Below are 13,042 nucleotides of genomic sequence, written 5' to 3'. Positions count from 1 at the left end.
CCTAGAGCGCCCTCTTGCGGTTTAGTGTGTAAATAACATGTGAAATGATATAATAATGTGTTAATAATTTCACACATAAGTCGCTTCAGAGTATAAGTCGCACCCCCAGCCGAACTGTGAAAAAAACTGCGACTTATAGTCCGGAAAATACGGTATATGTCTCTTCAGTTTGTCATCAGTGTACCTCTTGCAGCCACATCCAGGAAGACTGGATACAATCCTGTGGACCTTAAATTTCTGAATAATCTGTGCAGCTGAAGCCACAAAAAGCTGCTTGGAGATGATCTTATAGCCTTTAACTTTAATATAATGGTCAATCATTTTCTTTTGAATCTCCCGAGACAACTCTGTCTTCTGCTTTCTGTGATCCATGTTCAGTGTGGTACACACCATGATACCAAACAGCACAGTGACTAAACAGTGGTGTCCAATCCTGATCCTGGAGGGCCGCTATCCTGCATGTTTTAGATGTTTCTCTGCTTTGACACACCTGATTTGAATGACTGAGTCATTAACAAGCTTCTGCAGAACTTGAAGACCTGCTGAAGAGCAGGGAAACATCTTAAACATGCAGGATAGTGGCCCTCCAGGACCAGGATTGGACACCACTGCCAGACAGACTGACTGATTACGAGATTAAAGACATCTGTGATGGTAATTACAGGACACACCTTAGTTCAACATGTCTCTATAATCAAAATAATTCTGTTTGAATAAGAACAAATAGCCAATATGAAATAAGCACATTTTTCTTAAACCATATCAGCTGGTAGAGACAGATAATGTGTTTCAAATGAGTGCGGCTAAGACAGAGTTAAGATGTCTCTTCTTGTTTTGACTCAGTTATCAGTGTGACGAGTCCCGCCTAAGGCTCTGGTGATGTTTACAGAAGTTTTTTGTCCTGTGGTGTTCTAGTTTGTGGGTTATTTATTTATTCATTCTGTTAGTTTAAACAACCACCATCTTTCTCAGACTCCGGATGGCACGGCTGCACTTCTTTTGACCTTCTGCTCACGGTCAGAAATTTCAAACAGCTTCTGTCTGTTCTCACTGTAAATATTTATGAATGAGATCTCCTCATCTTCCTGAGGCTCAAAGCTTTACTGTCAGATCTGAAAGATTTTCTCACCGGGCACTGTAATTGGTCAAATCACTACGTTCATGTCAGTATTTAAAGAGTCGGGCCTGCTCTGTCATCTGCCGAATGTCATATCTCCAGACTTACACTTAAAGCCATTTCGAAGAAAAGTAGCCTTTACAAAATTAAAAACCTCTGAAAAGAAAAGACTTTGTTTCCATCAGTAAAAACAAACATTTTAGTGTAATTTTTAATCTACTTTTCTTATTTAAAGTTTATAGTTTGCAATAATTTTGTCACCTAAATGATAAAATTAATAGTTCTGGTAAATAAGCACCTGACAGTGTGTTGTAAAAGCTTTCACTCCCTTCAGATTCTTTCAGTTTTGTTTCCTTACAACCTGTACATGTAATGGATGGTTATGTGATTTAAGTAATGGATCTACACAACATACTCCAGATTTAAAAAAACAACAACAACACACAAAAAAAACTTGTTTTAAAAAAATTAAAAAGTACATAACAAAACTAAAAGTGGTGCTTGCATATATATTCACTTCCTTTGGTTTGTAGACCTAACTGTTTCATACAGAAGCCACATGATTAGTAAAATCAGATTCATCTCTGGGCAATCTCAAATCCTGAACAACCCTCACAGCATCATAAAATCCATTAATGATGCCACCACAGCAAACCTGCCAAGAGATGGTTGTTCATTACAACTTAAGGTAAGTAAGTAAGTAAGTAAGCTTTATTTCTATAGCACTTTTCACAGACCAGGGTCACAAAGTGCTGCACAAATGTAAAATAAGATAAATTAAACAACATACAAACAATAAAACACAATATTACACTAAAAAGCAATCTTAAAAAAGTGGGTCTTAAGTTGTTTCCTGAAAGTGTCAATACAATGTAGAGATCGAATAGTGCAAGGTAGCTCATTCCACAGGCGCGGCGCCACAGCTTTGAAAGATCTATATCCTTGAGTCTTGAAGAAGGTCCGAGGAACCATCAGCAAGTTCAAATTGGACGACCTGAGGCTCCTAGTCGGAAAATAAGGCTGGATGAGGTTTTTAATGTAGTTTGGCGTTTGTCCATGAAGAGCTCTAAAAGTCAGTACCAGGATTTTGTAGTGCATCCTGTAAGATACTGGCAGCCAGTGCAAGCTTTTAAGGATGGGTGTAATATGTTCCCTCCTATGGGTGCGAGTGAGCAGGCGTGCAGCAGAGTTTTGTACTACCTGCAGACGCATTAACTCCCTCTTGTTAAGACATGTGAACAGACTGTTACAATAATCCAGTCTCGATGAGACAAAAGCATGAACAATCATCTCAAGCTCACCATAAGTCACCATTTTACGAAGTTTAGAAATGTTCCGAATTTGTAAAAAACAATTCCTAACAAGCTGATTTATATGCCGCTCCATAGACATTGCTCCATCCATGAAGACACCCAAATCAGCCCTTGTTAAGGGATGAACAAGAAATGCCAAGGATAACCCTGAAGGAGCTTAGCAGCGCTTCTGCAGAGATTGGACTATCTCTCCACTGGACCATGATAAGTTGCACAGAGCTGGGCTTCATGGAAGAGTGGCCGAGAAAAAGCTAGCGATTAACTAAAAAGAGCAGTCTGTTTGAATTTTATCCCTAAACATGTGGAAGAAGGTGCTGTGGTCAGATGAGACAAAAATGGAACATTTTGATTATAAAGGATAGCTCCGTGTCTAGTACAAACCTACCACATGTCATCATGCTGAGAACACCATCTCCACACTAAAGCACACTGGTGAGAGCATCATGCTGTGGGAATGATTTCTATCAGCAACAACTGGGAAACTGGTCAGAGTTAAAGAGAATATGCATGGGGCAAAATACAGAGAAATTCCTGAAGGCAAATCAGAGATTTGAGAGTGGAATGGAGTTTCACCTACACAATGACCCTAAACACACTGCTGACGCAACTAACTACTTTCAGTGAACACTTGCTGCTTGCAAAGCACTTCTGCCTTCAACTAAGCTGTTTTTTTTTTAAATAAAACGAACTGTCTTTTTACCCTCAGTGGGTTCATTTATCCTTAACATGAGTAAGTCAACCACATACAAACAGAGAACAGCTGAGTTGGTGAACTTTTCATTCTGACTTGTGTGTTTGCAGTCAAACAATAACTTTAACTGCACTTTTATTTTTGTAGAGTACCTAATACAGTTACAGTTTGGGGCATTTGTTATCATTTCTTGTTTTACTGTTCTTTTAGATGTGTAATGGTGGAGAGAAAGGAAAATGCAGGCAGTAGAAACATACTGCATTAATATGATGGTATTAACATCATGAGAGTAGAGAGTAGCAGCTAACTATTAAGGCAAAAGCTGATATCTCTGTCACTTCTAAAAGGAAATTCCAAAATTCCTCACAGAGGTAAAAATATCTTAAAAGTCCACAGTAAACTTAGTGTTCAGAGCCCACGAACCCTGAAGACGAGGATAAGATCTATGACAAGCCCGACTGCTACAAACAAAACTTTCTTAGGCACTTATTATCCAGGGTCATTTATTCCTCCAAGGTTCAGCACTGGGTCACTTTAAACTCTCTTTCACTTTTTTTTTTCTTTTTTCATGCTACATTTTCTGCAATATTGTGACAACAGAAAACTTTTCACAATAAGCCCCTGTGATTAAGCACAACTTTGCATTGTCTTTTTTCTTTACATAATACTGGATTAAGTGTACGATTTCTCTGGGATTTAAAATGGAACAATCGGTTTCTCATCAGTCAGAGGAGGTAACATTGTGTTTGTTTTTCCACACACAATATGAGACATGAATCAGGACAATGTTGAAAACTGGAATTTCCTTAATCCTTATCAGATTCCAGCTACTTAACAAGCTGTGCTTAAAGAACCATCTTCTTTAAAAGAAATTATGGCGAAGAAAATCAAATCTACAGTTCAGGTGACATAGTTTTCCCTATGACCACAGTCTGGTTTTAGATATGGGCGACAGTTGTTAGAGCTGTTGCTTCATAGCAAGAAAGCTGCACATTCAAAATGTGGCTGTAACTTTTCTGTATGGAGTTTGCATGTTCTCCTCGTGTATGTCTGGGTTTACTCCCAGTACTCCCGTTTCCTCCCACAGACCAAAAACTTTCATGTTATATTTTTGGGTAAATTGTCCCTAGGTGTGCGTGAGCACATGAAAGGTTGTCTATCCTATTTGTCTCTATGTGGCCCTGTGATGTACTTGCAATCTGTCCAGAGTGTCCCCCGCCTCTCACCCGATAATCATTGGAAACAGGCACCAGCTCCCAGCAGCCATGCTTGGAAAAGTGGGTAAAAGAAAATAAATGAATGGATTATTTTAGATACTTTCACAGTAGTATTATTACAATGTGTAAACATTAAAAAGACCTTTGTTTCCCCATCTTCTATTTCAGTCAAAAATAGTACACCATGACTTTTGGCAGCAGTACGTCATCGTCAAAAAAGGAAATTTATTTTTTTTTACAGTCAACAGTGGAGTTTTGGTGAAAGGAATGATAAAATCCAGCCTTATTTGGAACTCTACAACTCAGATACACTTTGTAGTAGAAATATCATTCAAAGTTTAAACAGGTCACAGAAAGTTGGACTTTATATGTCTGAACTGACACATTAATATATTTAAGTGTTTTTACACAGTTGCAGTTTTACGATTTTTAATTTCAATTTAATGAGTGCCAATGTCACACTATCTGTGCTGTCTAAACTTTCCTAAAGTTCTGCACACTCCTTTTTTGTTCACACAAACTTTACACCTTACACAGTTTTTATGTCAAAATCTAGACATTTTTGTCTTCTTTCACCCAGTGCATGCCTTGCTGCTATGACATTTTCTTTGGTTTTCTCTCAGATCCCTCCAGTATGCAGTGAGTATCTACTCAAGCTACTATAGACTCCAATTATATATGAGCTATAAATTTTCTCTTCAAAACTGAAAGAAAAAAGTCTTTTTAACTTGTCATGTTTCCTACATAATAGATAGAAACATAGGAAGTACCCATCAAAACCTCCTGCCACACATAGTTCAAATGTTTTTGAATAAAACAGTTTTTCCACAAATATTTGCTTTTCAGTCTCTTTTCTGTCTCTCTGTCTTATAAAGAGCTGATGTGTGCTGCCCCACCCCCTCTACTTAAAAAAAAGGTGGGACTCACCATGACAATAAGGGTGACTCAGGAGATTCCAAGTCACTAAATCCCACGCTATTTCGCTGGTAACCTCTGCCAAGGAAGTAACCAGCTAAATAAGGAAGAAGGAAGCAAAGGATGTTTTTGGTAGCGTTGGTTTGTTTGTTTGTCTTTTTGTGTGCAAGTGATTCAATTTTGGTGGTGATTCGGTCAAAGTTCAAGGTCAAGATCAGTCCATGCTCTCACTCTGCAGCTGTATAACAGGAATGTTAAACTCCACAGCTGGACACCTCATGGGTCAAGGGTGATCACTGTTCATATCAAGGTGAAGGGGTAAAAGGTCAAGGTCACAGATGACCTCTAACTTGGCAACTGTGTAGTGGAGGAAAATTAAACTGCACAGTTAGACACCTTTTAGGTTAACGGTGATCACGACTGATTTCAAGGTCGTGAGGTCAAAGTCACAGGTAACCCTTTTTTTGGAAAATTGTGTCTGCTCATACATGTGACCCTTTTGTTACCTCCACTGAGGAAGTTCTGTTTTTAGTTGTTTAAGTTGGTTTGTTTGTCTGTCTGTTAGCAAATATCAGGTAAAAACTAAAGAACAGATTTGGATTAATTTTTTAGGAATTGTTAGGGTTGTCACAAAAAACAATGGATTAAATTTTGATGGTGATCCAGAACGCACTGCAGTCTTGGCAGAGGTTTGCACTTCTCCTTCCCATGTTTTATTACTCCATCTGGGCTGTCACAATAAATCCTGAAGGATTGGAATTATTTTGAATGATTTAGTATTTTAAGTGCAAAACACACACACACACAAAAATAGCATCTTGTCATTAAATTAAAATTCGTTCATTTAAAGCGTTATTACAATCAGCGGGACACCCACTGAAAACCATTGAACTGGTAGATGAAAGCATCAATTTGTCAAGAGATGATTCATCTTCAGTGTAATTCATTCCCTCAAAACTATTTAGTTTACACAGACTAGGAATCCAGTTTTACCTTCAGCTTCTTGTGAATTACGGAGTCGACCTGACGTGCGAGCTAGGCCCTGCGAGCGGCAGCGCTTTGTTTATTTTTACGTGATCGGCAGAAGCTCATCTTCAGAAGAAGCCGTGCCGACGAGTTTAAGCAAGTTCAACTGCACAACGCACACACCACAGACATGCACTCACACAGGCTCGCCTCTCAATTAACTGCCATTTGTTCAATGATATCACACATTTATGCATTCCCACACTCAGACACACTGCACACACTCTCAAAAGCAAACTGTATGCGCACGTATTTACACAAAGAAACCCCCTATCAGACACGCACACAAACACCACGTAGCTGTCTGTGCACCTTGACAGTTGAACCAAAACAGTGATTACGCTTTAAACTCTTCACCTTGACATCAAACCGCTGGCAGATCCACCACCAGGTGTAATTACAGGGGTGGCGGAGATGGGCGGCGGTCCAGCTCAATCAGCTTGCTTGCGTCAGAAATGACTTTGCTCCAGCCTTGAAGCAAAATGCGCTCCCACAGCCCCACACGTACACATTTACCAGGCACATGTAAACACAAAGGTTTCAGTAGCAACCGCAAAAGATTAAAGGTGTAAAAAGAGAGTGGGAGAAGAAGAGCAAAATCTAGCCATGTGCAGGTGTGCAGTTTGTCTGTTGTGTTGTTTCTCATTAGGAATGTTTTTTTTTCCCATTTTCTTCTCGACAGCTAATAGAAGAATCTGACCTTGAACCTGGTTCTGTCTGGAGTTTTTGCGACCCCATGGACACCACATTTTGCTGAATTTCTGTCTGTCCTGAAAATAAAAAAAAAAGCAAAAAGTGCCTTGAAATTTCTATTTTTTTATTATTTGCCACTATATAAATTCAATTCAATTCAAATTCATTTCAAAAATACTTTAATAATTCCAAAGGGAATTTAAATAATAAATAATACTATATATATATATATATATATTTATATAATCTTAATAATAAATGTATAAATAAATAATAAAACAAAGATGTGCAAATTCAATAACACAACCATACCAATAGTTATGGATTCTTGCACCTATGTAAGGGTTTATCAGACAGCATTAACAAACTTCAAAAACAAGCTAAAACAAAACAAAACAAACTTCCTCATAGACAATGGTATATTCGCAGTAAACCCAGCCCTCTTTAGAGCTTTAAAGCTCTGATAGACTTCACAGTAGAAACATCTTTCAAAGTTTAAACTGGTCACAGAAAGTTAGACTTGACTGAATCGGTATTTTGATAATTTAACTTTTTTCACACAATTATAGCTTAAGTTAGATTGTTTTTAGATAATTTACCACAAAATGTCGAACATAGTTTGATGATGTGACATAGTTTGATGTGTGACATGTGATGATGTAACTTTCAAGCTATAATATTCAAACCTTTTGCAAAGTCTTATTTCCTCACGTTTTACATTTATACCAAACTTTATACATCAACACAGTTATTTTGTCTTGTTTCACCTATTGTGTTTCTCACTGCCATAGGATTAAGGGTTTTCACTCAGATCCTCCCAGAATATAGATTGCGCACACCCAAACTCACATTGACTTCCATTGTATCTGAGCTTTGAATTTTCTCTTCAGCAATGGAAGTGAGGGGTCTTACTAACTTGTCATATCTTCATATCTTCTACATAAAAACACTGTGCAAACCAAATAGCTGAAACAGGTTTGGACCAGTTGCTTCTCACACTTACAGTTCAGGATTTTTTTTTTTCAATAGAACTTGTAGTTTTCACACAGTCACTGATTGATGCTTACTTTCTACTTTGTGGTTCTGTCTGCTGTCTCATTAGGAGTGCTGTTAGGGAGTGACAGACACAGAGGTGTGGTTACCATGGTCACTCTAATGAGCCACTGGTAGCAGCTTGAACATTTCTTTTGACATTGGTTCTCTTCACACTTCTTCTACAGTTTATACAACAAAATGCTGGCATTTTGTCAAATTACAGAAGGAAGACTTAAATCTAAAATATACTGGAATTTCAATCAGCACAACATGTTAAAAGGTACATTGGCACCCTTTAACATTTATTCAGAAATGTTATGTTCAAGGACTTTAGGGTGCAGAGGGCACAGCAGCACCCTTTGTTGAATGACAGAGGACATGCATGTTCAAACTATTTGATTGAAAAAAGAGTGTTCAGTGTTTTGTATTTTTCCATTTGATGTTAATGAGTATAAATAAAATGATATGATATTTCTCATGTTGAATGACTCCAAGGCCTCTGTTTATAAAGGAGATTAACAATTTCACAAAGCTATTCGGCAAGAGCAAATTTCGGATTGCTCCACTAAAAGGAGCAGAATTTGCAGCTCTCAAATGAACATGCAGCTGACGATCTGCTCACCAAACAGAGTAAAGCCAAAGCTTAATAGATGAATATTGTTTTTCTTCGAAATATTCACTTTTTAAATGTCCATAATCATTTCAGACAACATGCTTTTCATTGCATATACTTTTACTTTTTCACTTTTAATAGAATGTTTATCATTTTAAAATAAAGTTTTCTCACATATAGACTGATTTAAACCTCGTAGAGCCACTCATTTGTTTTGTTTTTCTATTGAAATGCTTCAGAAAAAACTTTCCATTGAAACTGAGATGGAAGATTCTGCTGGGCTGGAGTGTCAGGAGACTTTGAGGGCCGGTGGTGCCATCTTGTGGTGAAACATGTTTTCACACTCAGAACGACAATTAAAAAACTAAACTATGGTTATTCCCCAGTGATACGTTTTTTTTAAAGAAAAATAATTTTTGTTTAAACTCAACTCAAATATTTTAAACTGAGTCTTTTTTTCACATTTAAAACGTCCCTCAAAATTAATCTGTTCGGACTGACTTTGTCCTACATAACTCTACTTTCTTTTTATCACATATTTTGGAGATGTTTTTTGTTCTTGTTGCTTATGCTTATTGTTACTATTTTTACACGACTTGGATTTTTTTATTTTGCTTGTCCTATCTACTTGTTTTAATTGTAAGGTTTCCTTGAATGTTTTGGAAAAAAAAAAACACCCTTAAACTATTTCTTCTTACTTTTATTTCCTAAGCATGTTTTACAATAAAAAGTGTTCTTTAGTTAAAGTATTTCACTAAAAAATTATATTTAGCTCATCCCATACAGAAGTTCATTTTAGGAAGGTCCAAGTTTTAATTCTTTGGTTTATTTGCATTAAATTTATTTCATCCACCAGAGGGCGATGAAGAAACGAGAAAACTTGCTGCCACGTCTTTCAACAGTACCTTTAAGATACTGAGAAATATTGTGTTAATATTGCAGCAGCATCTTCAAAGACTTTTAGAAGAGAGATTGATCCCTTTATTACTCCTTTATCATTTTAAGATTTTTAGTTTACAGATCAATGCTTTGCTTTTTTCATTTACACTGATTTGTTCAAATACTGATCTTTTGTATCTTTTTAAATTTTTGTTGTTTGTTTAAACAAAATTCTAATTAGAGTCCTGATTACCTGTAAATTTTGAGGAAAAAAGCAAACAAAGTGTTTTAAATCTTGTAAAGTAAAACAAATTTTCACCTGCAAAAATTGTTCATTAAACAGCAAATTAATATAAACAATAAAACCAACTAAAATGCTGCTTTATTTTAAGATTTAAAATTCTATTAAATAAAAACAAAAATACAAATAATTTTTGATTAAAAAAAAACACCCAAATATCTAAGCAAACAGCAAAACTCAATGAAACAAAACTTTAAAAGTATGAAATACATTTTACAAGTCAAATTTGACCAAATGAAAATATTCAAAACAGATGAGGAATGGAATCGATACAGGGAGAAGAGTTTCAAAATATGTATCTGATATTTTTGTTTTGTAATTTTAGATGTGAAAGCAGTTTTTCTTTAATTTAATGTACACTGTAACTGTTATCAGCTTGATTAAAACACAAAAAGCTTAAGTAGAGTTCGAAGATGTGAGCTTCAGCTTTCCTTCTGCAGCATCTTTTCTCCAAAATGAGTCCATGGTGCTCAAATAAATGAAGAACTTTGCATCTTCGGTGTGACTGAGTGGGTAGTTAAAATATTATAAAAGATTTCTCTGGATTCTGCACGAGTTTAGCCTTCTAACTAAGGCGGAAATGGCCATTCTGGATTACAGTAATTTATCACCTGAGCTGAGGAAACATCGGAGCGCAGAGAGCTGAGTTCACTCTGAGTCACACACCGACTGAGGACGGACAGAAATGTTGTTCCTTCAGAGAGAAGACTCAGAGAAACCGCAGAATCCATCGTTGTAGCTGCTGCTGATTTGCCGTCAGTTCTTTTTCTTATTCTGGGAGCTCTATTTGTTGGACTGATTCGCATTCTGAGTGTCCTGAGGAGGGTTTTTATTTTTAGGAGACGAATGTGAGTAAAACAGGAGAAACTCTGTGTTTTAGTCCTGATCCAGACATCAGAGGATGGTTCTATGTGTTTCCGGATCCGCTGGGAAAGACACATTTCAGAGTAGATATTAACGTCTTTTTATTTTTAAATTTTTGGATAAAAATGGAAAACTACACCATGTGGAGTAATTTCACCCAGGTTCTGTCAGAGCTGGATGGGATGAGTGAAGAGGAAGAGGAGGAGGAGGATGGAAGTAGTGGACTGCGTGTCCTCATCGGTTGTGTCCTCTTCCTGCTCATCGTGTCCACGCTGCTCGGGAACATGCTGGTGTGTGCGGCCGTCATCAAGTTTCGCCACCTGCGCTCCAAAGTCACCAACTTCTTTGTGATCTCGCTGGCTGTGTCCGACCTGTTCGTGGCCGTGCTGGTGATGCCGTGGGAGGCCATCACGGAGGTCACCAACACCTGGCTGTTTGGACGCTTTTGTGACGTTTGGATCACCTTTGACATCATGTGCTCCACGGCTTCCATCCTCAACCTGTGCATCATCAGTGTGGACCGATACTGGGCCATCGCCAGCCCCTTCAAATATGAACGGAAAATGACCCACCGGGTGGCGTTTGTGATGATTGGAGTGGCGTGGATGCTTTCGATTCTCATCTCCTTCATCCCGGTGCAGATGAACTGGCATAGGGCTCAGGAGGAGGTGATGATGGAGGATGTAGGACCATTATTGGACAGGAACTTCACAAACACCAGCACCGTCATAGCCATGAGCTGTGTTGCCAATCTGAATAAAACCTACGCCATCTCTTCCTCCCTCATCAGCTTCTACATCCCTGTAGTGATCATGATTGCCACCTATACTCGCATCTACCGCATTGCTCAGACCCAAATTCGCCGAATCGCATCTTTGGAACGGGCAGCCGAACAGGCACAGATCCAAGGTCATGGTGTGAACAGGAACCAGCAGCAGCACCGGGCCAACGATGAGGCCTGCTTAAAGTCATCATTCAAAAAGGAAACCAAAGTCCTGAAGACCCTTTCAATCATCATGGGGGTGTTTGTGTTTTGTTGGTTGCCGTTTTTTGTCCTGAACTGCACTGTCCCCTTCTGTGACCCACCATGTGTCAGTGACACCACATTCACTGTTTTTGTCTGGTTTGGCTGGGCCAACTCTTCCCTCAACCCGGTCATTTACGCATTTAATGCAGACTTCCGTCGAGCTTTTGCCACCATTCTGGGTTGCAACCGGATCTGCTCAAACAATGCGGTGGAAGCTGTGAACTTCAGCAATGAGCTTGTCTCTTACCACCACGACACGACGCTCCACAAGGAGCCGCTGGTACCCGCTCAGCTGCAGCAACGTCCTCAAAATCTGAGTGTTGCGTCGGATTGTCTGGAGGACATGAGTGCGCAGTTTGAGGAGGAGTCCAACATTTCTAATGGTTCTCCGAGTTGCGACAGGCTACTGTTGCTTCCTGCTACGGTCCAACTGGAGGACAACGCAGAGATTTCACTGGAGACAATCACACCGATCACCTCAGCTGCAGGACTGGAGAGTGATATTCTAATACCAGGACAGGTCCAAGAGGATGAGTAGCACAGAGATTGAGCTGCCATATTGACCCAGGATGTTTTTTTTTCTTTCAGGTAGACCTAATAACCTTGCTAACTCAGTCGCGAAAAACTGTGCGTAGTTAGTCTAAAGTGAAACGTTTTCTTAAAAAAATCATTCATACATCCATTTATCGTCTTAACAAATTTACCCAGTTCAAGCTCTCGGTGAGCTGATGTCTATCTCCAGCAGTGAACAGGCAAGAGGTGAGGTAGACCCTGAACAGGTTGCCAGGTCATCACATGTGGTCATATGTGTAATTTGGATTGAAAACACATTTTAACCAACAGTTATTTTAAGGTCCATAGTTTGGATCTTTTGTTTTAGAAGTTTTGTATTAGTGCCACTGATATGGCGGTTGATATGTGCAATTGTGCATCAAATGTCTAAATGTAAACAGAAAATAGGCAGAAGCAAACCTACAACCATCAAAACAAATTCAAAGGAAAAATGCTGCAAATATCAAAAACACCAGCAAGTAAGAATCGCTGCAAACTGACTCCACAAAACAGAAGTGCACCAGACCACTAGGAGGACTCGAGGCTGGGTATTGGATATTTGAGCTTTGTGGATACAGCAGTGTCACTGGGGATAGGTACCAGCTCCCTGCGACCTGGAATGGAGAAGCGGGTAAAGAAAATGGATGGATGGATTCAGCAGTGTCTTCCTGCTGTTCGACCCGGTGCTGGTTTTGGTCAGCCCATCTCTGTGTGCTTCCTCCTTCTAAACACAGTGGTTTGCATAGGGGCCATCAACAAATTATCGAACTAATGACACTTCCATGTCTTGAGACCAGGT

General features: G+C 38.8%; 1 protein-coding gene across 1 annotated transcript; it reads left to right on the top strand.

The window, feature by feature from the left end:
* Positions 1–10,789: 10,789 nt before the first annotated feature.
* Positions 10,790–12,229, top strand: LOC108246626 (D(1)-like dopamine receptor). The gene has a single exon (XM_017434270.1). It carries the CDS (start codon positions 10,790–10,792, stop codon positions 12,227–12,229), a length of 1,440 nt encoding a protein of 479 aa, XP_017289759.1.
* Positions 12,230–13,042: the final 813 nt, after the last annotated feature.

The sequence above is a fragment of the Kryptolebias marmoratus genome, linkage group LG22, assembly GCF_001649575.2.
Source record: "Kryptolebias marmoratus isolate JLee-2015 linkage group LG22, ASM164957v2, whole genome shotgun sequence".
Classification (NCBI taxonomy): domain Eukaryota; kingdom Metazoa; phylum Chordata; class Actinopteri; order Cyprinodontiformes; family Rivulidae; genus Kryptolebias; species Kryptolebias marmoratus.
The sequence above is the reverse complement of the archived record's forward strand: the minus strand, read 5'-3'. Positions and strand labels throughout refer to the sequence as shown.